The 27,675-nt window shown below is 45.8% G+C and overlaps 1 protein-coding gene across 3 annotated transcripts in view; it reads left to right on the forward strand.

Moving 5' to 3' along the window:
- LOC144162378 (receptor-type tyrosine-protein phosphatase mu-like) overlaps window positions 1-23,992 on the forward strand; it is a 193,380-nt gene extending 169,388 nt beyond the window's left edge. For all 3 annotated transcript variants that reach the window (XM_077692880.1, XM_077692879.1, XM_077692881.1), the window contains 4 exons: window positions 4,227-4,355; window positions 5,755-5,912; window positions 14,320-14,455; window positions 16,100-23,992. In XM_077692880.1, the coding sequence (XP_077549006.1) occupies window positions 4,227-4,355; window positions 5,755-5,912; window positions 14,320-14,455; window positions 16,100-16,168 (492 nt within the window). In that variant the 3' untranslated portion in view covers window positions 16,169-23,992. The remainder of the gene's footprint in view (window positions 1-4,226; window positions 4,356-5,754; window positions 5,913-14,319; window positions 14,456-16,099) is intronic.
- Window positions 23,993-27,675: the final 3,683 nt, after the last annotated feature.

Here is a 27,675-nt window from a genome sequence, read left to right on the forward strand (position 1 = left end):
AAGAAATATTTGACCAGTAGGCTGAGAAGCTTGGAAAAACTCCCGGCATCCGAAATGGCAGAAGTAGAAAAGGGCCCGTTGTACGTGTACACTGTGGAAACTTCACCCTGCTCAGTGCTGTGAATAGCCATAGTACACAGATCACATCCCTCTTCGAAAAAATAGGAACCCAGGCCTGTTTTGTCAAATGAACTTTTTTCTGTTGTATTTTTTCGTCTCATGTTCTGATTCATTGAGTTTGAAATGCCACAAGGAGAAATATAAGGGTTACCTGGTTTATAGTAGGTTCGAAGATTAAGATAATGCGTTTTGGTATCAAGCAATTTAGAGGGAGCGAGATTACCGGTTGGTTTCAACCGATTTTCAGCTCTGTATACTGTTACAACGAATATCTGATATTACGGACCTAATTACTGTCCCGATACTACTTCATTACAACGGGGTTCGACTGTAGCAAGAAACGTAGAACACGATGGCAGTTGCACGAATGTATTCGCTCGCACACAAACACAGACGTATACACCGACAAATGCATCATTGCACACAATATTTTTTCTTTTGGGGAAGTACCGGGACCCTTCTCCTCACTGTACTAGGAAGGAAGGGTGTAGAAGGAAGGCAGGAAAATTAACCTGGCTAGAGCCTAGTGTGCTATTCTGCACGTGGGACCCCACTGTACTAACACTGTCCTTTATTAGTACAGGAAGCAGTTCGTCACCTTACGAGGGAACAGACTGGTTGTTCCTATACCTATATCTTCTGCACTCCCTATATTCCCTATAATTAGTGTACTCAGTGCTGATCTGCCACCGTATCTCACTAAGAGCAAGGACGTGCACTTCCGCTCCACGTTTCATTGCTTACTGATGCAAGTAGCGAGGTGACGTTTCTTATGAAGAACGAGATTATCACATCATCTCTGTCACGAGAGAGTCATCCCCATATGCGAAGGAGGGGCCATATATGTAAGACTATGGTTATGCATCGGGAAGTAGATGCATACATATGTAAGTACTTATAGACAATGTTTTGCATGCGGAATAGTCGATAATAAAACTCGCTGGCAGGTAACTTAACCAAACGTAGCTTCATTTAAGAAATTTACACTTGAGGTTTATTGGGTAGAATTTCCGAGCTAGCAATCCTCCCGTGCAATGTGTGGCACTTCGGCTGGAGCTCCTTTACCTTGTTATTCCGGAGAACGCTGTAATATTCGAATGTTGTGGCACTTGCTGCGACACACGCGAAAGTGAACGCGAGGAGCAGAGGATGAGTGTATCTACAGAAAAAACAGATTTTAGCCACCTTGGCTCAATGCTGCAATCATTTTTGTCTTCGACAAGACTGTGCGTGTAGTTACGTACGTGAACGTTGCAACTAGACCATGAATACATGATTTTGCAAATTTTACACGGTATGCAGAATGCCCAACACACGAATACACAAATTGAATGAGTAAATTAATTCTATGAAGGTGTCAGATCGTCTTTGAGTAACACGAAGTATACTCGCCTTTTCTCTCACGCTCGAAGTACGCATTTTACGTTGTACTTGTAGCCCTGGCAAGTTGGCAATCTCAGCCGACTTTCAGTGCAGATGCTGCTGCTGAAAGGCATATCACATTTTCCCAATTTCTTCGAGAAAAGAACTGCATTGTAAAAAATCTTGAGCCCATTACTTTTCATGCGGTGTTATGATACTTATTCTGTCACCCTATTTTAATGACATGCCACCGGGTTATTGAGGAAGATTGTCTTCGAAGCACACAACTCATGTATCATTGTTTTGCTACCTACACATACCACACTCAAGCATTTCTTTATTCGCATGTATTATGAGAGGTTTTGGATACGCACACCCCAGAAATATATTTTCGCTGTTCTTAGCATCCCCGTTTAAGAACAAACTTGAACGTCACAATAAAATTACACACACTTTAGCAAAGTACGACTAAGGTTATGACACGATCCCACTTTCTCAGTCTCGCTCGCATCTGCAACAAGCCACAGTCATTCATTTCACATAGACAAAAAAATAGTCATGCATATGTATTCTAACCTAACTGCTCATACACCCTTGTCTTGTGGCAGACTCAACAGGGGAGTGTCAAGACATTTTTTTTTGTTTTTTGTATTCAAACCATTTGTCACAGGACATAGGGGGACAGTGCCTTACAGATCTCTTCGATGTCCAGTAACTCTGAGGGCCTTATGGCGCTATCGCACACTATTGACGACGACGCGGAAGTCATGGCCGCCATGTACAGCCTTGAGCAAAAGTTTAGGACCACGAAAATGGCAATTGTAGGTTATTTCTCATCCGGTAGCAGCCCACAAACTGTGGTATACATGTCAGGTGTCGTACAATTATTTAAATATTGCCATAATGCCGCTCACAATACCCCGGGCTGCCCTGCGGCGGAGAAATAATCCAAAAAGCTGCTTTCGTGGTCCGTAAACTTTTGTTCTTGGCGGTAGATGCTTTTAATACGTCGATTGCATCTCTTCGTGAACCGATCGCTTCACCATCCACCATGGGTCGTCCCTAACCCCAGCTAACCCGGGCTAACCCCAGCAGGTTCTTGCAGTTGTACTTCTTTAGGGGCGAAGTCCCTTAGGGGCTGGGGCTGTTGGCGGCTACTGTCGTTGTCGTCGTCGTTCGTCTCGTGCAGTCATGGTAGTAAGACACCGGGAAACTCGGTTACGCCGCGGGCTACAACGTATCCCGTACTAAAAAATTAGTAGTGGCTTAGTTCTGCTATGCCAGGATATACGTAGCGTGAGCTAAGGTTCAGCAATCCAGTTCAATCCAGTTCAGTCCAGTCTATTCCAGTCCAATTCAGTCAAATTCAGTCCAGTCCAGCCCTGTCCAGTCACTGCTCTTCGCGCATGCTCAGCACGGCTCTTCACGAGCCATGTGAAACGGCAATCAAGCGGGTCCGATGGAGCGTGACTTGGCTACTGCGCAATTGAGGCGCACATCTGGGCACACGCCGGCGCCAGTCCGTCTGCCGCGGCTACGACGCAACACAATCCAATCCAATCCAATCCAAGCCAAGCCAATCGAATCCAATCTAATGCCCCTCGCGCTTGCGCAGAACGGCCCTTCACGGCACACGCGAAACTGCTCAACCTCTGCCAGTGTAGCTTACGCTACAAAAAAAAAAAAAAAAAACAACAATGGCACACTTGTGTACGCCTCGCGCTGGAGAGGTTCGTGCTTCAAAGACAAGAGACTTTTACAGAAAAGCTGTATGCCTGAACCCCCCAATGGTTTCATCTATACTCCCCCCCCCCCCCACCCCCCACCCCCAACGGTATCGTGGGCAAAAACGTCAAGGCGCAAAGAATACACTTGTACACTGCATGCTTCGCCCCTCACCAAGTTTCACGTTTCTGGAGATGGCCGGGGAGCTTTTGGTACTGCTTCCTTTCTTTGAGACCACTTTCAGTGCCTTTTGCGAAAACATGTCTGCCGTTACAAACCGCTTCAATAAACCCTGTCCAAACTATGCTAGCCCTGGTGGTACGGCTGTTTCGTCGCGTCATGGTTTATAGCGAAGCATATCTTGGGCGCATGTGAGGGAGAACACAAATATAGAAATGAACATTACATCATTATTTTTCCTGAAAAATCGTTTTGGGTTGGTTCTTGTAGGAACAACCGCGTTATAATGGGTAATGGCATCAAAAGAAGCGATATTAAAGTAGACAAAATCGGAAAGATGAAGAAAAACAATGTGTTGTGCTATTGGTGCAGGTTCAAATGCTACAAAATCAATGTACGAAGAAAAAGACACTGTCTTGCATTCGCGGCTAGAGTGGCTGAAAGTTAAACTGGGAAACAGCGCTTAAACGAAGACAGTAAAAGAAAACAGAGACACGATCAGTCGTGTCTCTGTCTTCTCTTACTGTCTTCGTTTAAGCGCTGTTTCACAGTTTAATTATGAACCAACTAGTCTAAACCCAAACGTTAGTTAGTGGCTGAAAGCGCGCGACAACGTGCGCTATGACTGCGTTCAGTGGCAGCGTTTAATTTTCTGTTGACGCGGCCTGTGCAGAAGCAGCCATAAACTACGCCACATCGTTCTTCTTGTCAGTAATGCCGTGAACTTTCGTGCACAATGCTTCGCTTATCGTAATGCTTGGAATAGACAACCAGCGTAGCGGTTTCTCAGCATTTTTTTAAATGTCTCCCCCGTGGCACCACGCTTTCCGTTCATGCAGACGTGCCCCATATTCTGGCCTCAGACTGGAAGCATGCACCATAGGCACCTGCGCATCGACCACGTGTCCACAGACGTCGTCACTGGCGGAGTGCTTCAGAGGAAGTTCAAACTCAGGAACACCGCCAAGGTGAGCATGTATCATCATCAGCATGTCCATGCGTGCAAAAGGAAGGCCTCCCCCACTGACTTCCAATAGCTCCTATCCTGTGCTATCCGAATCCATGATTTGCCAAATTTTCTTACTTCACCCCTCAAGGAGCTACCGGTCTTCCACTACTTCCAGTCCCATCTCAGCACGTCCAATTTAACTCCAGTGCCATCCGTGATTTCAAATGAACTAACTGTTAAGCACTGCAGCAGCAGATTTAGCAGAGGTACTTCTGAATTGTGTTGTATTAAATTGTACAGACCTTATTAACTCCTCCATTCTGGGAGCTGCCATTTTATTTGTGGGCTGTGCTAGCAGCCCTGTAATTAGCTGAGTCGACAGGAAGATGTACCTGCGCATGTGCAACACAGCTCGCAACATGTCAATGATCTTATGAAAGATTAACGGGAGGAAAGATTTATAGAAGGCTGTGCGAAGAAAGCGTTACCAATGTGGAAGCAGAGATAAGCAGAAGGTACTAATTTTGGATGCCTTTTTACTCCCTCCCTGGAACATTCCTATGAGGTCGCGATGGATGCACACGCAGAGACAAATAAACGGGAAGGTCATTTTATTTGCACGGTTTTAGTGGTCAATCAAAGGCGCCGACTACGGGAGGGTCTCGGGGGCCCCAGCCTTCTTCGAAATTTCTTTGGAGAAGGCAGAGCCCCCCCCCCCCCCCCCTCTCCCCGGCAATGCTCAAAACTTCGGAAATCATGCCCATTTAAAATTGGTGTGACGCGACGTTTCATCGTTTGATCTCTATAATCGCATGAAGGCATCTTGGCACCTCTTTTAAGCGAACTGTATCGCTTTTTAGAAATCGAACTTTGTAGTAATTAATTCTTTGAATGTAGGGGCTCTGTTGAAGTGGCTGTTTTGGGGAACGAAATTAAGGAAAATCATCTAGTGAATTCAGGGAGCAACACGTTATTTCGCAGGTTATTAGCTGAAACAACCTATATATGCACACCTTTTACACGTTCTGAAATTTTTTACGGCCTGTGTTGACGAATAGCTTCCGCTTTCTTTCATTTGGCTCTTTTTTCTCACTCCTTAATTTAGCCGCAACGGCCTCTGCGCACTGCAAATTTGCCCTTTGTGAGGAAGTCAAATTAGTTGCTCTTTGATACTGAATTTGCAATCAGCATGACAGCAATTGTCGTAAGCACAGGTTTCTTAGTGAGCTATGAAACGACACAGCATTAGTCCCAAACAAAAAAAGAAAACACGGGGCAGTCGTACACTAAAGTTTGCAGCGGAAGAAATTGACTCCCTCGCGTCTTGCCAATTAAGTGTATTTCTGCAAATAACTTATTTTTAGAAGACAACAGAGCCGTCCTGTGTGCTGATTTGAATGTCCCGCTCCTCCGCGCAGTCGCCGAAGTCTCGGCTGCTGAAGCAGTTCCACCTCCAGGGGTGGCACAAAGGAGACGTGACTCCGCCGTCCGTCGACCTCCTGGTTCGTTTCCTGGGCAAGGTGGAGCGCTGGCAGCGGAAGTGCCCGCCCCGAAACCCCACCATCGTCGCGTGCTTGTAAGTGTTCGGCAAGTGTTCGGCAAGTGTTCGGCCTACCGGCAAAACCAAGTTGCTCAGTTAGAAAAACGCTTGAGTTGCAAGAAGTGTAAAAGAAAAGAACTCCCTTTTAATTTTGAGATGAAGGTTAAGCTGCCCTGCTATACACGGAGCGCCTCTAAAGTAGGCTTCGCTGCAATACACAAATGCATTGCTTAGAGAACGTTTCTTTTTTTTTCTGAGGCAATGCAAGCAGTCTGATATGGGAGCATGACGGCTTAATGGCCTCTAGTACTAAACTACGTCTATACGACTCCATGTATTCCTATAGAAAGCTATGCAAGAAGCCCCTAAAAGTTGGCTTCGCTACCGTGCGCCAACGCATTATTGGGGAGACATTATTTTGGGGAAATATATAGAGACTGATCAGTGTCGTATTAAGAAATTTTGGGGCCCGGGGATAACAGCGTCCTTAGGCCCTAATGACGACGCCAATGATGGTAATGATTACTGGCTGGAGAAGCCGAATTTTTCTAAGCCCACGTGTTATGCTGGCTGATCAGTGATAAAATATAGATAATGTTTATTGGTTCGTGGAACTAATTTCTCGGCTTCATTTCTAATATTCATATATGATTATTTTCTGAAGTACACCTGTGTCTGTTTTAATCGTCAGTGCGTCACAAATTCACAATCAATTGAAGTTCCGCATCGGCATGCAGTACACGTGAGTTACAGGAGAGCATTTTCTTCAAAAGAAGAAACATTGTAATAGGCATTCAGACTTGAAGTTATGAACGCATAAAATTCGACAAAATGACTTCACTTTTCAGTTAGCACATACGTTCAACGCAATTAGGAAAAACAATCACGTCGACTCAAACTTCATCAGTCGTGACAACATGGGAACAAAGAACAACTTCCTTCATACCCTCATCAAAAAACGCCAATGAGAGAAACTAGCACTAAGCTAAAACATAAACAAATATGGCATTTAAAACGGTACCATGTGGCTTATCAAACTCGCAAATTCACATAATGCTCTATCAACATCAGAAGACATATCTCTCACAGGTCCCTTTCGATCAACATGGCAGTTAAATAATTCAACTTCTCGCAAAGAGTGGAGCGCAAGCAGTTTTCAACCGAGAACAGTTGTGAAAAAGAGCGCTCAGTTTCGCAGGTTGCTACAGGAATGGTTAAGTGTAACCTAAGAGCAAGACATTGTATGCATTTTGCTAACTGTTGAGCAGACGGCTCTCGCCTCTGTCTTGGCAACTGTAATTCTCCAGGCAGTGGAAACACAGGTCTAGTTCAGCCGAAAAAGTCGGAGAGCGCCTTTGTACGCTTCCACAGGGTTGATCGACAAGGTTGTCATAGCAGTGAACTTCCCTGAGAAGATCTTTACACTGACATTTCTTTCACGGACTGGTGTACCGAGATTTCCGAGCCCATATAACGCTGGCTGAGGTTGTCAATTGCATTGAACGCCCCTCAGGTTTAAACAGTTAAGGATGTTCATCAGAAATTAGTCAATTTCTGAAACTCTCTTTGTACCGAAACATCCATGCACCGAACGTTTCGGGTGACGAAAAGACCGGAGCCGAGATCGGGCTTTTACTGAACTGAACTCGAAGGCGCAGTGCTCGACGCTCGTGCCTAACTGTCGCGGGTTGGTCAGTTTCCATGTGACCCGCCGCGGTAGCTCAGGGGCTAAGGCATTGTGCAGCTGAGCACGAGGACGCGGGTTCGATTCCCGGCCGCGGCGGCCGCTTTTCTGATGAAGGCGAAAAGCAAAAACGCCCGTGTGTACGAGATTTCGGCGCACGTTAAAGATCCCCAGGTGGTCAAAATCAATTCGGGGCCCTCCACTACGGCGCCCCTCATCGTCTGCATTGCGTCGGCGCGTTAAAACCTACAATCAATCAGTTTCCATGTGAAGTTGAGGTCCCTGGCTCCCTGGCGTCAGTTTTCGATTCAACTTTGGCAGCAGTACGCCGAGTAACGTTTTGTACAAATGGGCGAACGGGGCCCCTGAAAGTTCGGGCCCGTGGATGCGGCTCCCGCAGCCCCCACCTTAATCCGGCACTGAGTGTGATATCCAGGTATGGAGGCGCTAGCGCTCTCTGTTATCAGCACTTTCTTTACCGGCGCAAGGGTGGCTATCGAGCATTACAAACAGATGGATTTTTTTTTTGTTGAGTGCACACAGAAACGCTTAACCATTTAAAGGCCCACTTTCTCGCAACCTCTGCGTAGCCGTAAATGGAAGACTGTGCGGAATAGAAACGGGAAGGGGGGCCCGGATAGGGGACACAGGGGCTTATCTACCTATCTCTTTACCGGGCTCCAGCCACGGGTGGGGGCGGAAGGGGCCTAGAGGGGAGTAGGTATCCTTTCCACTGAATGACTAAGTTGTCATGCAATACTATATGAAAATTTATGGTGCAGGTTGGCCCTTTTAAATCTATCTTCGCTCCTGTTGGACGCAAGATGGCTTTGCCGCATGAAAAGAGATAGAGAGCCCTCTTTAATGTGGGCTGGAGAGGTCAGCTCTGCTAGCGGCAGTGCTTGCTACGCCACATTGGGGTGATTACAATGCAGTGAAGTGAATGTGACAGATCGGGAGAGCAACAATAGAGAGAAAACAAAAATTAAATAAAAAATGGCACGCAATAAAATTCAAGAAAAAGAACTCGAACTAAAGTTAAGTAAAACAAAAAAAAAATAGAGCGAGTGGAGCCCAGGAAGCCCAGAGCGCCTAACCAGAAAAAGGAGTCAAAACGTACATGACGACGCAGACGCGTACAGACGTATCCATGCACATCATGGAAGAATTACAAAGTTTTGTCTAGTCCTGCATCTCGCAAAAAACGCAGAATACTTTTTGTCCCTAAAAGGGTGTCTACGCGGGAACAAACACACCGTCAGCGCACTCGATGACATGCCATCACACTTTAGAGTAGGACTCGACCTCTCCTTCCCTTCCCCCTTTTAGTTAGTGACTTGCTTCGGATGACGGCGTACAAGGAGCTGCTTCTGTTTTGTTAATGGTACATGCGTTATAGCAGCAAACCGTCGTAAAACTGCGAGACTAGCAGCACGAATGAAATGGCGTCCAATGAGCGAATCTCGGCTACCAAGGTTTTGGGAAGCATAAAAAAGGTCACCGTCGTGTTTTTAAGGCAAGCGCCTTGGGTGCCCCGTAGTGCAAAAAAAAAAAAAAAAACAGCGTTGTCGTAATTGTTGTTTCTGTCCTGTACAGAAAATGGCGGCATTTGTAAGGAGCAGACAAAAAAAAACACATTCGAGTTCGCATAGGACTTTAAGCCGGGTGTCCGGATTCAAAACAGTTCATTGCTACTGCTCTTTCTCAGCGCGTTGCCGGTGGCGGAGCGACAGTTGGTATGGCATGTGCGGCGTGACGGGTGCACGTGACGGCACAGGATTAGAACAGGTGCACCGCCGCCGCAGAGAAATCTGATCCTGGGAACGCTGCGGACTGAATTTTCGGGATTCTAGAGGCTCTCCAGAGTAATTTGCACCCGAAGATGAAGATACAGAAGCGAAAAAGAGACGAAAACATGGTGTAGCGGTAAAGAAGCCATTGATAAGTGCTGCTGGGAAGCCATGATGCTTTTGCCTTCGAAGCGTGCAAATCAGACTTTAATGCTCCGGGAATATTTACGCTGAACTGGTGTTAATTGGCCACACTTTGTATTCCTATGTGCGAATAGTAATATAAACACGTGAATCTCAATTGTCTGCTAATGCCAGTAATAGGAGAGGTATCTTTATTATAGCAAATGTAATTTCAAGCGACGCACTTGGCAACACACTTCTGCTCTTTGTGGGATTTTAAATAGCAGATGGGGGTGCCTTTCTAATGGGTGCATTTAATCACGTTGAAATAATTTAAAATACGTATTTTGTATAGTCTCTTTTATAACTGGAGAGAACCCTTTAATGGCTTTTTTTTTTGACAAATGGATTTATGCAAAATACAATTTCATTTTCACGTAAGCAATATGGAAAGATTGTTTACGTGAAAATGAAATTGTATTTTGCATAAATCCATTTGTAAACAATCTTTCCATATCCATTCGTGCACAAATGTAAACAATCTTTCCATATTGTTTACGTGATTCTCTTCAACTTTCAAGAGGTCACTATTAGCTAGAGTATTTTTACGAACAGCTTTTGTTTATGTACATATTTCGTGTTCAGTGAAATTTGCTCTTCCATGCACAATTCGGGACCTATTAAATAATATTATTTTATTTTACCGAAATAATATAAAGGAGGAAGCACTTTCAGGGCACTCTTTTACAACTATGGCTTGTTAATACAACGTAAGATAGCAATTGAATTAGTTTTTCATTTGGTATAAGTTTTCATTTAAGGTTTTAAATAGTCGTCACCGTTTGGGGTTTATCCCTGCGCAGAGGCGCAGCCCTCAACCGATAGACCCGTGACAGAGGGGTTTGGCCTCTGATGCACGGCTGTCGCCGCTAGCTTGCGCAGAGAGGCGGAATTCCGAACCTACAACAAAACACCCTTTATACCACGCGAGACAACGACAAAAACACGGCCGACATGTTCTCGAGGCAGAACTCAAACTGATTTTGCGTGCACGCTCGTTGCGTTAAAGGGGCCCTGAAAGGCATTTTGAGCACACTAAATGAACTAGCGCAACCGTTAGATTGGGTCGTCAACGTCCTCTGCGCCAAGTATTACTCTTTTACGCGCAGCGGAAAGCTCACACTTTTGTTGCAAAGTTTGTCGTTTTTTTCTCACCCTTCCCTTCGTGTTTTTGGACGCCGCCATTTTCACATGTCTACATCATCGATTCCCAGATGTTCGTCATGAGCTAGACATCCTACTATTGGGCGGCTTTTTCACGCACTTCCGGCAAAGAGATGAGTCGTCTGCTCAGCGTCGGCTCGCCTGCTGATCTGCCAGCGGAGTGCCGGAGTGCTTGGGCATTTTACGACAAACGAAACAAGTGTAAAACAAACGCTTAACCGTTTGTATTGAATGCAACACGGCCATAACACGACATGGATATTCTGTTACCTGAGTACGTTCCATAAAGAAAACGTTGAAGCCCCGTGGCACTTCTTTCGTGCAATCGCAGAGAACGCCCTGAGCCGAATGCCCGGGTTTGACGCATACAGTTTATTCAACTTCAAAACAATCCAGAGATGCGTTTCTAACGAACACAACGTCACAACATGCGTTGAAAGTCTGAACCACGATTGACAGAGGATGGGTTGCCTCCTGCCCGTCGTAAATTCGGTACTCACCTCGCGCGCGCTTTGCGGGGACGAACAGCAAGTCACTTAACTCTGGCGCACAAGCCGATGGCTTTTAGCCACGCACACTGCACATACCCCATGCGAGGTTGAGTCGTACGTCGCTCGAGAAAGATAATCCAGACCATGGGAAGCACTATCCACCCGCAGAAGCACAACGTCGCATTTCATCGCGAAACAAAGGCGTCCACAACACACACACCAATGCCTCCTGTAATGCCAAACGCATCTCGCACTTCCCAATGGGAGTGAGTGGTACGCCTGCAGTGCCCACATGTCGCGAAGTGGGGCCCCAAGCTGAACCGGGATCACGCAACCGTAACTGACTTCAGGAGCGGTTTGTGCCTTGTTGCCAAGGCAACCGATGTTTGAGATTATCAAAGAAATGGCGCTCGCTCCAGCGCTAGAAAGCTCAGAGCCGCGGCGGAGAATGTTTTGCCAACGTTGCCGCTCTCCACCACGCGTCGCCCCAAGCTGAACTGGTCACATGATTGAAGCGTTTTGTGCACGGGTTCTGTATCGGTTTAATATAACTTTTTCACATGCCGCCGGCAGGAATTACCACCGCCGAAAAATAAGGCCCGGCACCAGAGGGGCCACATCTGATACGGCGCTTTTTGGATAGACAGTGCGCGGTGCATCAAGGGAACGAGCGCACGACCCTCCCCGTGCGGCTGCGAGTTCGCCGCCGATAAAAAGTCATGTGCCGCCAGCAACGTACACCGCGAAAGGGCAAGGCCAGGCCGCCGCATACATGCGGTCAGATTTTTCGTTCGCTTTTCGAGCCTTGAGCGGAGTGCGTGCGGGATTCGTGGTGTCAACAAAGCTTGCCCGTAGCAGACGACAGTCTGAGCAGCGCAATCGCGGAAGTACGTCACCGCTGCGGAGCGCAGCATCATGGGAGGCAAGGCATGCGCGCCGCGCCGTCAACAGCGGAGAGTAAGTCGAAAGGAGGAGGAAACTCGGAGCGACGATAATGCGCGGTTTTTGATTTACGATTTCTCAGCTAATACTCATCGCTTTAACAAAATTCTTGCGGGAGGAGATTGCAAATACATTGCTTTATTTGGGTACATGTACATCCATGCATCGGCGGAAGGTATTTCAGGTCCCCTTTAAGAGAAACACAACAGGTAGAGAATAATCGAAACATTAACACCATTCACGTAACAGAAAAAAGTGCTGGCAAAATCGAGAAAAGAATGCCGGGTGGAAAAGTTTTGAGGGAGGCTTGCGGACCCCTCAAATGTTTTCACGGACCCCCTGGTGTCCACGGACCCCCATTTGAGAACCACTGGACTAACTGAAAAAACTCCGACGCACAGTGATAGTAGGTTGTAACAGTGCACTGCAGAAACGTGGCTTCGCCGCATTACTTGCTTAGTTTCTCCATGCAGCACATAACATCTAATTTTTGCACGACACGCCAGCTCTGAGAGAAAAAAAACACACAGAAATGGCAGCATATCGCTGTTTAGAAGACTTTTACATTCAAGAGTAAATTGTTTGCCATTATGAGGCGCATCGTCATTAACGTCAAACAGAAAAGGCGGGCATTGGACAAATGTGCGGGCGTCATATATAGCTGCAAGTACAAATTGGAAGTATGAGACCGTTCAACATATGCTTCATCGTAGGGTCCCCATCACTTTTGCAAGCGCAAAAGATGTCTTCGGGGCTGACATGACTGAGAACCACTGAGGACCCTTAGAACTGAATGGCAAATGTCCTGGGGAATTACCCGGCTCGGGAAACGGCGACGCTCCAGGAGCTCTTCCAGTCAAAAGTCCAAAAGCAGACGTCGGCGTCGGGCAGTACTGGTCAGTCGGTAAATAAAGTCTTGCGGGATTGTGGCGGCAGCCCCGCAAGAGGTCGGTTTCAAAGATCTGCAGGCACGTTGATCGAGATTCGAACCAGACTGCGGAGCCGTATGCGCGTTCCGTTTTCATAGCATCTTCGCCCCCCCCCCCCCCCCCCCCCCCCCTTCCTGTATGGTCTATTCGTAAAGCATGCTTTCCTTGGTGGTCTTAGTTTATCTTTTCTGTTATCACTGGCGCTCCTATCGCACTCCGATTGCTCCAGCACCGCCTTATTTGGTACTGTAGACCGTCGGCACGTGCCTTCGGTGCTCCTCTCGCTCTCGCATTGCTCCGGCGCGGTATAGTTTGGTGATGTCGACCGTCGGCACCTCAGAGCTCATTCTCTCGGCGCTTGATCTCCGGTTGCCGTTTTGGACACATTCCTGTCGGGGCACCTGTCCCCGCGTCGTCGGAAAAATGACGATGCAACCTGGGCACGGTACTGTGACAGTCGTTACGTTCATATTTCAACATTACCAGCCACGTTTACTGTCCACCATAAGACGAATGCGCGGCCCACTATAAGACATGTTCTGCCCGTCCATACACAACTTCTTTGCGTCCAAGGATTCCCGGTGTCAACGAGTCAGTAGGAAATTAAACGAAACCGCCAATTATATAACTTCAGTGATTTTGAGCCCAGGAAACAAGAGCTTGTTATACAGGTCACCCATAAGTTTCACCGGCAAGTATGACCTTCTCGCATCGACCTCTGTGTCTCCCCCCCCCCCCCCCCCCCCTCCCTATTTTTTTGGAACGAAAGCTCTGAAACGCTACATCTTCAAAGGTCATTAATCGCTTCGCAAGTGATCCTCAGCCGCCGGCGCGCAAGCTGCGGCTTTCTACCTTTTCGCCTCGCTCTCTCGGAGCCTTGCTCGTGCTGTAACACATCACTAGGCGAGGGTGAAATGGCTGCTCACCTGCGCTTGGTCGCTCAGCGCCGGCTAGGCGTCTATGTGGGCACTTCAGCGCAACTGAACCACGTGACCAGGCAAGGGTTTAACGGCTGATTTGCTGGCGCTTGGTCCCTCTGTCTTGCCATCAATGCCGCGACGGCTGGGCCGTGTGTCTGCCCTGCAGTGATAGCGAAAGGATGAAACCAATCAACCGGTATATTATGCTAAACAGCAGACTTTCAAGTCTCAAGAAAAGACATAGTTTCACTAAACACTGTGTACATAGTCATTTTCACTCATTATAACAAGGTTCGCAAGTGTTAAGCCTGAGCCATTTTTGTTTCCCCACGTGATGCAGCAACGGGGCCACCGCGTCGGGGCTCTTCTGCGCCGCCTCGTTCCTGTCGGACCAGCTGAAGGCCGAGAAGCACGCCGACGTCCTCATGGCTGCCAGGACAGTGCGACAGCACAGGCCAACCTTCCTTCCAAGCCTGGTGGGTGGCGGGTTCTCTTTTCTTGTTGTGGGGCGTGTAACTGACACTGTTCCAGAAAAAAAAAAGGTTGGCATTTCTATACTTGATTACAATTCAAGAACGACAACGAAAAATTCCCCGCATTTCCCCGAGGGGAAGAATGTGAAAGTGCGAATGCACGAGTTGAATTTGCGCGGTTCGGTAATGTTCGCGAAAGAGAGATCACACACACACACACACACACACAACTACAAAGAAAGAAAGATGCATTTATTCGCAGACACCTATTTGTGTTGTCGTTGTACTTGATTGCTAGAGCGGATCTCAGCTTTGAAATTTCGTGTCAGTACTCCTTTAAGCGGGTGCATTAGCCCTTCTCACGCCCGATTCTTGGCCAATCCCCCACGTGGGTATGTGCCATGTCAGCGGCCAGGCTGCGCGCGCCCATCTCCACGTGCGCGGACATCGCCGGTGGACGCAGGTTCAGGGTCGCTTAAGAAGTGCATTGCACTTAAAATTGCCCCTTCGCCTCATCCCCGCATGGAGCTGTGCCTCCGCGCGGCGCAATGAGTGCGTTACCGAGAGTATTTTGAACGTGACGCGAGTCGTTTCCGTGATTTCTCGCACTTAATCCGCTTGTAAATTCCTGTAACGACGAAAAACAAACTAGGGTGTGAAAAAGCAGACGCTATCACGCATTAAGAATGCCGCTTCCAGAATGCCGCTTTAGCAAAGTTATACACTACATGAGCAATCGCCGTTCTCAACTTTTACATGGTTACCAGCATCGGTTACGAGCATCGGTCAACTTGTTACCAGCATCGGAGACTTTGCCTTTAGCCTGAAATCGGTGGCTCGTACAAAATCCACGGTTAATTCCTCTTTCTAAGGAATTAGTTGCGACACAGAATGAGATCACAGGTGTATTTATTAAAACACATCTCGCTTCAGTGAGGTGCATAGAGAGTATGACACTGTGCGTCCCTTACTAATAAAAAACGCGGGAAGTAAGAGGTAAAAAAAAGGTAATGGCGTGAGAACAGTGAAGAAAAACGAAAGAAATCTTGCTTATGTGGGCCTTCAAGCACGCTAGCTTTTTCTTGTGCTCATTTTCACTGCTCTTCGCCATTGCAACGCCCCTGTACAGCAGCCATGTGACCATGGCATGCCTGGTCGTGATAACACAGGGACACTGATTTACATGCAAATGCCGCAGTGCGAGAAATATTTTACACATCCGTAAGGGATTAGCAAGACAGCTATTGTGACGCACATAAGGCATTTCCCGGCAGAGTTTTCTGTAAGTTCTTTCTACGATCAGTGTGTGCTTTCTAGCAAATATTGCTCAGCAGCACTATAAAGATACTTCAGGTGGCAATGGTTGTTTGTTTAAGAGGCTACCTTCACGGCCATAGGGCACCAGTACACCCATGTTTAAAAACTGGCGGCAAGAAAATATCATCCAGATCTTTCTTGATTTGTAAACATGAGGTATTGATGCTTTGTTTACCATGGGCACGTTTGTTTTTACTCAGTTAGTTAAGCATTGGGCTCACATTCTCACAGGCTGCAGTCATAAACGCAACATCATGAAGTACTAGAGCAAGTGCTTGGGTAGAGCCTGACTGCACTTAAGCCTAATTTAAGCTCTTACTTTCCTCGCAGAATCAATACCGCTGGTTGTACGAAGTCGGCTGCGCGCTTGCTGCCCCCAAGCCAAGCAAGTTCCGCTGAGAGGAAGAAGAGGCTCAACAGCGAGAAGGAAAAAAATGCCTCATTCCTTCCTGGCACGACGGCGACAAACGCGCCAACAACCATTCCGTCCCCATCTTCGCCATCCCATCGAGACACGGCACGTCGTCGTCTGGCCTAGGTCGTGGCGCTTCACTGGCCCCCTTAGATTCCCACATTCCCACGTTCGCGCTTTTCCAGGTTCCCGGTGCTCTATGTGCCGGGTGTCCGTGTTTCGAATGCCCACGTTCTGGTTACCCAGCTTCTGGGTTTCCAGGTTCGGGCACCCATGTTCTGGGTTCCCGCATTTCCATGTCCTGGTACCCATGTTTTCGTTCCCAAGTTCCGAATTTTTGGGTTTCCGCGTTCCCGGATTCCGAGTTCCCAAGTTCCGGATTTTTGGGTTTGCGGGTGCCCGGATTTCCAGGTTCTCGGAATCGTGGATTCTGGAGCTCAGCTGATCCTCCAATGCACAACGAATGGGGAGACGTGGAAATAACACGTGTGGACAGATCAAGAGTGCCCATGCGGGCAATCGCTTCTCCCCCTCTTCATGCACCGTGAATTGTGAAATCCTTTCTTTCTTCACGGGGGCAGGCTCAAAACGAAGTGCATGCACACGGACGGTTTTTCTAAGTGCTGTGTCTTATCCGCTTACTTCTGTCTGTACATATGTGGTTACTCAGTTCTTTTGATTTAGTTGTTCGTTCTTGTGTGAATTTTTTCGGGCACAAAATTCAACGCGACTCCAGTCTGTACATATTCGGGTACTTAGTTTTCTTTATAATCTTGTTATTTTTTGTACGAATGTTTCCAGCACAAAGTTCCCTGCTACTTTCGCCTGTAAATATGTGGGTGCTTAGGTTCCCTCATTACGACGTTGTTCACTTTTGTGCGAATGCCTTGGACGCAAAATTCAACGTGCTTACGCAGAAATAAGTTGGCATTGATGTTAATGCTAGAGAAGCCCGAAGAGGACTATGCTTAAGCGGTAGGAAATGTTAGCGTTACCGAAATTTGAGTTGCCTTTTTTGCACTGTAAATTCATCCATTGTAAATCGATTCTAGCAACCCGCGAAGAGAAAAAAAATGATGCTTACGCATTGAGTCAAGCCGGACACGTGATGTCATCATGTCAATTGGTTTTTAATAATTTGTTATTGTTGGAAGACAAAATACCGTTATGCCAGTAATTCAGCATTTCAATTCGTGTGGGGACCTTTTAGATCTCTAATCGGAACCAAATAGTTTGAAGTTTTAAGATTTCCCAGGAGGCCATTGCTGGAACGAGAATTTCTTTTGTGTCGGCGTCGATGAAGTGATGTCCAACATTCATGATTGTCATCAGTGTGTAGAATCCGATGCTCTTCTAATATTTAGGGCGTTTTTTCGCTCTTGCATGCATATGTCACGTTTGAAAAGAATATTTATAGGACGTTTTACGACTTAGGCAGCCTTTAGTAGCAATCACACGTTTGCAAGTGTGTAAAACACTTCGAATTTCTCACTCTATCGCCACCCTAACCTAAGCGACATCTCCCGCGACAGGTTGGCAGAATGAACTGCGAGCGCCTTCCTTTGGTCGCAATCATGTTTTCAAACTTTGCCCGCACTTGTGCGTTTAAATTGCTTTTACAAGTTCTGTGTAAGGAAAAACGTTGCATGTTTAAGTGCCCTTTCGTTTGTGCGGCTGTACATACTGCCTCGTCGCGTGAATTTGTGAACGTGATACAAATACATTTTAAAGGGACAGCCAATCGATTTTTGTGGAGTGCATGCTCTCTAGCCCAAACGAAAAGGCATCACTTAAAACACCTTGAACCAAAATGTTTTTTCTGACAGGGGCCTAGAACGTTTGAAAGTGCATTCTTTAGAGCTACCAGCCAAACGGAATGCTAGCAACCATAGCAGTAAGCCACACGGCAGCATACTTCTAACTGCGCGTCAAGCGAAAATAGGTGTTTAAAAATTTGTCCCCAGCTAAACAAATAATAAAATGCAATCTTTTGCATTCCTTTATGCGTTTTTTGGATCCCGCATTGAGACCAACGGAGCTGTTTGCATACGAACGGTAGTGTCGCGTTTAGACGCTGCATGGCGCCACCATTCGGAATGTAGAAACGTTAGTAGCAAATTAAAATTACTTCCGCCAATTTATTTCGAAATTTCTTGAGGTTACCCCACTGTATAAAACGCTCGCTTTCATATAAGCTGGGGGACATGCACACATCGAAAAGCGGCTGGCTGTCTTTTTTAAAGCTGAGCGAAGATTGCGCAAGATATTCCAGGAGAAACCGTGGCACCAAAGTTACGCACAACTCCGCTCACGTTGTGCTGACGATTGTGAGATTTACACTGTCCGTATTTCTCGCAGTACTGTTCCGACCATTTTTACCAACTCTCGTTTTCACGGTGTGTTCATGTCGTGTTCACGTTGTTCTCTCATCTAGGTGCACGTGCAGCTGTACGTTTTAACTTTATGTCCTCAGTGCCCTGTATGTCGGTATCAGCTGCCTTAAATGCCTCGCACGCGGCAAGATAAATGGAAAATGTCGACACATTGGTGCTTTCTCTTTACACACCCCCAGCAATGTGTATATGCAAGTAGTTGGAGGGGTCAGCGACGAATGGCAGGTCAGGTTCTAAGCAATAACAGTCATGGGGTCGTTGCATTTTAACATGAAAGTGTTTTATTCCCGGACACACGAAGATTTCGCTGACGTCATATTCGTCACGGAAGTGACGCCAGTACAACGAAGCAAGCGGCCTAGAAAGGGTGCACCCCTGCACACAGGGTCTTCTAGCGGGGAAGCAATCTTTAGTACTAAAGAGTACGTTGTTCTTAGGGTTGTTCGTTTTCGGGTTTCATATTTAAACACGAAAGTGTTTTATGCCGCGATACCCCAAGATTTCGCTGACGTCTTATCCGTCACGGAAATGACGCCAGTACACCTTTGCCGAAGCGACCCACCAGTAGGACGTTGTTCACCGAGCACACCCACGAGACAGCCGCCGACCCGCAAATCATGCTGAGCTGCAGATTTCGCTACACATTTCAATTTCGTGCTTTAACGATTCCTATGACAGATGAATCACCCACAGTTTTTTCACTTGATAGGAGTTCTCAACGCGATGAAACGAACTTTAGCTACTCAAATGGGGTTGTGGAAGGGTTAACGCACTTCGTGTCGACTTCTGTGTTGACCAGTGCTGAGACGCACCGAGTACAGGAAGGTTTTAAAGAGGCCATGAAGACCAAATACAAGTTTAATTCATAAGAAAGAGCTTTGTCCGGATGAAAATGGTACTAGTTTTATCGCAGACTTTAAGCAAATAATCTGGATATTGAAATATTGTCCACGTATCCACTCATTTCGCTGCAAGTGTAGCCGAAAGACTGTAGTTCTCTGCCACCCCTGCCAAAGAAATCCCTCTCTCCTCTGCTACATACACCTGTCACACTCTTCCCCCCCCCCCCACCCCGTCTCATCACTCTCGCGATAAACACTGTGGAGATTTGTTCAAGTCAATTCAATTTTCCCGCGTTCCACTGCTCTCGCGCTATCTATTGAAACATTTCGTTGCTGTTGGACTTGGACTTGGAATGTCACTCTGCGGTCTAGGCTCGGGCACAAGCTTTATTTTGTGTTTTTGGGTCAAATTATTTTTAACGCATACTTTGTTATTTGCTATTGCAAATTATCAAGCGCACATATATTCTCAATTAAAAGAACACTTCCTACTAGTAGGCATTGATATTTTGCCTCAGATATGCTTAATGTTTTCCTTTTGCTGAACGATGTTGAAAAGTATGATGTAGGGTTTAAAATTTAGTGGTTTGGAAATCTTTTGCCCATGTAAAATTTTCGTTTAAGAAATCTCAACTTCTGCCCGAACGGATGAATCGAGGGGCAAACAAACAGACAGGCAGACAAAAATATGGCCCCAAAAAGACTATCTTTTTTAAAAAAATGGCATGCAGAGGTGATTCCCTAAGTCACTTTTCAGCTACGTCTCTCTGACGTCAGATTATCTTGTCCAGGCAATTGGCGGCCTGTGACCAGAGCAACGGCCCAGAAGAATTGTAATGGGCCTCTAGATCTATTTGGTCGTCTAATGAACTCATACTTCTAGCGAACTTTAGCACAGGACGAAGAAAGAAAATTCAGCAGCAACCAACTCGCCCAACTATCCGGTTTAATTATCCTATTTGGTCGTATCAGTGGAATGCTAACGTGCAGTTAGTACACTGATAACTATGTTTTTAATTCTGGCCCATATTACATCACTCCTGCCCATGCTACGTCAGCATGGCGAGAAATTTGAAATTGTCTCCCTGTTTTCTGAATTTTCTGGGTTTACAAATGTTTTTCGTGGCTGGAAGGGATCTGAGTGAGCTACCAAAGGGTAGTTCTTTCAAAGTGAACAAAGTTGTGTTTTGTCTTCATGGCCCCTTTAATTGAGAACGGTCCAAAACAGAGTGGGAAAACATGCGCGGACTTGTCTTTTATGCTTGACGCTTTGTTAGAGAAGTCTACGTGTTCTTCATCTTGAGGGACTACCACAAAGGTTGTTGCCGCAGCACTGATTACTGTTGCCTCACCTTCCTCTCATCTGAACGGGAACCCGTAGAACTGCACTCGTGTTACGAGAACAGGATCAGGCGAACATATGAGGAAGATGCGTTTCTTGAGCTGACATTGTTGTGTTTTACTATTTCATCAAAGCAGTTGCTAAACGTCCGTGATAGTAGAATAGTTTGTACTGGGTCAGTACTGAGGTGTGTTATGTAGAACGCTACCAGACTATAGTGTAACAGTACAGCAGTAAACTGTCGAAGGGGACGCGCTTCATACTGCATTTGTTGCATTTGTCAATGATTCATTCTCACGCTCGTACAGGGCTTCGCTCGGGTGAAATCGACATGTTTCTTGGAAGCAAAAGGCAATTTCTGTATAGGGTAGATATTTAAAACCATTGAATCGTCTTCGTTTCTGATCAGCCTACAACTTCTGCACAAGACAACAAAAAGAATGATGACACTGACGGGCAACTAGATTAGGTTCTTCCTTTTCGAATTTACAAGCTTGCACCCCTAAAACCGGCAATTAACTAGGGTTATATGGAAATATAGCTGCTTTAAGTTTAAGCAGACGTCAAGATACCATAAATATGGCTTAACAGTAAAGGTTGGTTCAACGCACCCAAACATCACTTCCTGTTGGAGTGAGCTAATTGGCTATGTTGTATTTGTACAAGGATCGTTCCATCTACACTACAAAATGGCTGCTAGTCAAACCTTAACAGTTACCCTCGCTCTTTCTTCTTCAAAACCCAGGTGTACATTCCTCAGGCAAAACCTCTTGGGGTGCTGAGCAAAGGACTTTAGGCAGTAAAATAACGTGCATGTAGACAGGAAGTTGTAAATGTAAAACACCATACCAGTCGCGGCGAGAGATGTTCTATCACAAATGGAAGTTTCGATTCCTTTTTTGGTGTTTTGTCAGTTCCCATCACTGAACTTAAGACGTAATGCCAAGGCTGAGGAAAGTCTTGCATTGTCAGTGTAGTTCAGGCTGCATTGTATGTACGGGGGCCCCAAAAAGTAAATGAAGCACGGGATGGAGATTTTTGTGCCTAGCCAGCAGTCTCGAAGTGACCTTCCCAGAGAGTCGTTGTAAAATAAACTTCGGCCGCACATATTCCATTTATGCTGGCAGCCGCATAAAATAGAAATTATTCTAATTTCATGAAGCCGTGCTCCGTTTACATTTGGGGGCACCTGTACGTTGTTATTTAGGGGGGAAATTTGATTCCCTTGTGAAAGTGGTGTTTTGGGGCAGGTGAAAGTTCATCGAAAAAAAGATGCTGCAAGCAATCAACCACTGTTACAAGGCCTTCGCTGGCACTGTCGCATTCTGTCATTGTGAAACAGATGTTGTCACTATCACCATTGGTCTTGAAATCGCACCATCGGTGTTTGAGTGGAAAGCAAATATGTCTTCAGGTGCAACCCGAGGCTCATGATGTGATAGGTGTAGAAAGGGCAGCTTTCACCGCACTGTCTGCAGTGGAAACCATGTTCTCCAATGGCTTTTTTCACATGCTTTGCTGCAAGGCACTAGCAATCGATATTCATCACTATTTGCCTTTTATCTGGGCTCAAAGTGTAACTTTTCCCCCTGTCCATATCCGCTGTAAGTTTAACTGGTTACTTCACATTCCAAGTCGCTACTCCTGCATGTATAGTGTTTCAAATTTGTACAAAATATCACTTTTTTGCACAACACTTGTGTAGGCGTTCTCGGCGCCTGCCATTTTTATCAAACTCAACAGTAATTTCCCGGAAAAGCAGATTTAGTAGCCTTTGAACTGAAGTTTTCATGCGTATGATATTGTCGAGGCTAACAATTTTGACAGGCCTTCAGCCTGCAATATAAATCAAGGACATGTAATTTCCTTTCCGCGTCAAGAATGGAACTTTATTACAAATCTCTTTTCACAGCATGAACTCATCAGCTTTGTCCAGACAGCCTAACTAATGTAGCAGACGCCTCGGGGTATTGTCATATCTAAAGACGTTTTCACACAATAAGCTCTGCCCTAGTTTTGCTATTCGAATTTGAAGAGTTGAATGACTTTACATTATGTGCGTCTTTACGCAAAATATTGCACAGCTTCACAGGTGTAACTGAAACACTGCTTTCGCGAGCATTGTATAGCACATGAACTCGGCAACAGATGTCAGTTGTGAGCGCACATTGAACACAATACATAAAGGTAACATTGCACACTGTTTCAAGCTTGCGTGAAGCTCACACCTTTGCCGTTGATGCTAGGACTCAAAATAGAGCAGGAAACTTGTTACTTATGCACCACGTGATGCCAGCATGCTGTAATTACATGACTGTAGTGAGCATGGTCTCTCGCCCAATCCACTCACGTCAAACGTGTACATAAAACTTGTACGTTGCCACTCTGCACCTCTGAGTTCTGCCTTTTGTAACATTCGATGTATTATGAATCGCATTGCTCCTTTTGCACTTCAAGCATCTCCTTAGGTTCCGTCTGCTTCACAGTGATTGGGGATAATCACTGTCCATGTTCGACCATTGTTGTGATTTTATATTTCTATCGACTTGTCCTTTAGACTTTTTTGGTAGCTACGTTTACAGCTACACGTAAGACAACGAAGGGTTGCGTGTTTGATTGGAAAGCGGACTTCGGCAGTTATTCGGTAGTACTGGGGCCCATGATGTAAAACATTTGTGTACAAGTTGGTGCATATTCTAAAAATAAAGCGCCATAAACACAACGACGCAGCAGAAGAACGACAAAACTAGTGCACTAAAATAGAGCGCTTTTCCTGTCGTTTTTCCTCTGTGACGTTGTGTTTTTCGCCTCTGTTTAGCACCCTGATGCAACGCCCTATGCACGTGAGGAACATAAACATGTTTTACTGCAAGCTTCAAATCACAAGTTACATGCAAGCTGCAATTGTAATGATGTTTTACCACTCTTCTCACGTACGATACCCGTTCAGTGTCGGCAGTGTTTGCATATCAAGTGTCTCATCGATGAAGTTCGTGGATTCAAAAGTCGGGTTTGTTATTTTCGTCTTAACAGCCTGTTGTAACAGCGCCCCCTCAGCAACTGGACATTACGTTTGAAAAAAAAAGAAACCACATCATAAATGATGATATGTTTTAAGCAGGAACGTTTTTTTAATTATGTCTCCATGATGAGGTGGACATCTGTAAAAACATTTTGAGGTGCTGTTGCCGATAAGGCGTGAAGTTCAAAAATAAAAGATTTATTGCTGCATCATCGTGAAGCGTTCATAGCCTCACTTCATATCAGAACTCTACAGCAGGAGATTATGATTCCGCAATACAGATATTGGAGATTCTTGAAGAGGTAAGTTTACACCAAGTAAATACGCTCCAAAGTGGGGGTGGGGATGCCTGGAAGATATTGTATACATAACGTGTAAATAGGTAATCACCTGTACAAACCCTAATATTAATGATGATAAACGTTGAGGTGGTTTGCTGCACAATAAGAAAGTGAGAAAAGGGGGTTACATGCGATACAAAGACACACACGGAATCGCCTTGTACCATTTTTAACTAGGAGCAGGTGTTCTCATTTTTTCCCTTTCGCACTGTCACATATACCTAAAATACCGCTTGTGCTTTACTATTCAGGAGGACTTTTGTTCTAGATTTACAACAAAACTGTGGCCCTCAACTACATGAAGACAGCGATAATAAATTTCTAATCCCCACGGAATTCCGATGCGCCATATGATGTACTATTATGAGCAATATGAAAGGGAACACAGGAACGCGTGGCAAACAGCCTCTAAACAGATTCGGAGCGATACGCGGATGGCGCTGTGAAAAACAAAGTGGGAAAGGAGGGAGCTGTTCCACTAACTGTTGGCACTCCCAGCATGCTGGCATTTCTACAAAGCAGCAGTTTACGTCATTTCGCCGATAATATGGTATCGTCCGACAGCCGATAAAACGCACGGCGGGAATGGGAACAGTTGTTAGAACAGCGCCCCCCTTTCCACTATTTCTGACGACGCCCGCTGCGTATCACTGATAGCTGGGTCTGAGGGTGTCTTCTACGCGTTCCTGTGTTCCCTTTCATATTGCTCATAATAGTACATACATGCAAGTATATCACGACCCGCTGTAATCGCTATGATTGTCGAAAGAGTATTTGCAGGTCGTTCCGTCGCATCAGTAGCTTAAAATGCTGTTCCAACGTAACCCAACCTAACTTGACCTAACCAAGACGCAACCTAAAACTAACCTAATATAACGTAAAACTAACCTAGCGTAATGTGACTTAACATAACTAGATTTTTCTTCAATTTCATTTCGCCCAAAACAGAGCGATGTGACGGAATGACCTGCAAAACAGACTCTCCTTCTTTGTCAAGGTTTCTGATGGTGATGACAATTTGCCGAGACGTACGCAGGCACACAGCGATACGGACAACATTTAGCAAAGCATGATATCCATACACGCGCAGCTTCATGGAAGAATTCCAGGATTCTTTCATTGAAATACAATCATCAATATGACGATGCTATGACGATGACGACTACTAGCACAGTGCAAAGTGACGACGGCACATGTAAATAAACAATTTCGAACTTGTACAAATGCGTGGTGGTGTGTCGTGTCCTTCAGTGCTCACGTAGAAAGAAGTCCTGCGCAATGGTTCAAGCCTTGCGCGACATATTGCAAGCTTCAGCAGTTTTTCTTTTTACTGCGAAGCAGTCGGCGCACACAGAAGCCCGAATAGGCGCGAAAAAAACAACGGAAAGCCGCTGCCGTTGCCTGCTCAAGCTCATGCTCTTCGAGTAGCTGCGAATACCTCCCCGATGTACGGCAACTTTCCCGCTTGGAACGCTGAAGTGCGCACATATTACTTGTTCAGTTTAAAGGGCTTTCAGAGCGATGTTTTTGACAGTTTCTTTCACTTCTAAGCACGCGCACATCACCGGTTTCCGCCGATGAACAGTCCGTTGTGATGGCGAGAGGTTTAAACGTGGACGTCAGACAGCCCAATGCCACCTGTCCGGTGTCCCGAGTGGTAGAGTGGATTGGGTTGGTGTGGTACACAAACAGTGCCATGCCTACGACGGGGGAGGGAAGCAGACAGCTTTATATCTGTCAGACTAAAGCTCGAGTCCCTCCAAGTTTTATTCCGCTAATTTGCTAGGAAGTATGCTAAATCCAAAATTACAACCATGTTTTGCTTTACGCAGTCCTTGGATTGCACCCAGCTTCGCAGGTTATCCTTTATCACGGAGTGGAAGGGCACTAATTTTTTTCTAACTGCGTGATCGCGCAGCATTTTCAGACACCTTAATCTAGATTCGTCTTCTATAGCATTTACCCTCGTAACCACAAAAAATTATTAAAGGGGTGCTTTCTACGCCTCACTAATGTCGTTTGGCGTTGCTACCTAGCGCATTGCAGAAAAGCAAGCTTTACGCAGTTGTTTTCACCAAACTGGGATGATCATGATAATGATGATATTAACAACAATAATAATAATAATAATAATAACAACAATAATAATAATAATAATAATAAGTGAGGGCACATCAAGCGCTTCCAAAACAGACGCTTCCTGTGGTTGAATCAAACCAGGTCCCTCGCGTTATGAAGCCAACATCCTATTTCGCCATTCCGACACGATCCAAGTAGTTTGGATTTTGTACTTTTACTCAGGCTGAATGGGAGAGAGCTTCGCATTTCAACCATCTTTCTCAGTAGATGAAAGATGATTTGCTTTTCTTTTTTTTCAGATTCATTGGTGGATCATTAGTAATGTGTAAGCATCTCGTCCCTCTATGTAGTCGATGGTTTGACGGCATACCGTCTGGTCCGGAAACATGATTAAGGTAGTTTACTTACTGGCATATTTTTCACCAAAGCAAAAAATACACAAATGAAGTTTCGGGAGCACTACGACTCTCCTGTTCATACTGAAGCAACTAGCTGTACGTCTCCACATTATGTAGTACTTAGCATCGTTTTTGGCGATTTCGCATTGATAGAATGAAAAGTGTCATCGTTCCTGTTTAGCGTGTTCAGAGTTGTCTAGATGATGGGTGACTCATACTTTCGGCGGGTTGATACGTTCCTTTCCATTGTGATTATCTTTGGTTCGCTCCATTTAATCTTGTGGCCGTGGTTTTCTTCGCATGCTCGGCGATTGCGTTTGTAGATACATTTTCCTTCCGTTCGCCATTGTGGTGTTCTTTCAAGCGCCTCGAAAAGTCCTTCGTATCGCCAATTGATAACTGATGAACAGTAACGTAGGACATTTTGTAAACAACGCCCGGAAACTCTTCACAGGAGCAGGTCCTTTAAGTATACAACATGAGTCCGTATCTTCTTCTCGTTTGCCAACTTGAGGATCTGCTCGACGCTGACGCCTTGCTCCGGCCTCGGAAGACCGCCTCGTAGCGTTTCTCGCACTCCCTTCACACCGTGCCAACGGGGCTTTGCACTCTAACCACCTGAGTATTTTACCGTCGCTCGGTTTAGAAGCGGCATTGGCCGCCTGTCATTCCTTTTGTTGCCCACCATTGTCGGCATTTCGTGGCCGTCATTTCTAATCCTTCCTCTTTCGTCACTCATATGGGCTGCACAGTCTATATTAGGGGCGAAGCACATTAGTACCTCGCTCTGTCCGGGGCTTGGCGTCCGTGTACACAGTGTTGCGCATGCGCGAGGAGCATTGGATTGGATTGAAATGCATTGAATTGGATTGGAATAAATTGAATGTTATCGGATTGGATTGGATTGGAGTTGTATATAGTGTACACACGCGTTGTCACTCATTAACATGCGCGAGTGGGCAATGCCACGGGGGATTTCTCCCACTCGTCATGATTCACTTCGTGAAGACGCGTGAATCTTTTATACTACAACGCGCACAAGTTTTTGTTTGTTTGTTTATTGTTTATTGACAAAAC

The sequence above is a fragment of the Haemaphysalis longicornis genome, unplaced genomic scaffold (genome assembly GCF_048455015.1).
Source record: "Haemaphysalis longicornis isolate Haplotype H1 unplaced genomic scaffold, Haemaphysalis longicornis Haplotype H1 scaffold_12, whole genome shotgun sequence".
Taxonomy (NCBI): Eukaryota; Metazoa; Arthropoda; class Arachnida; order Ixodida; family Ixodidae; genus Haemaphysalis; species Haemaphysalis longicornis.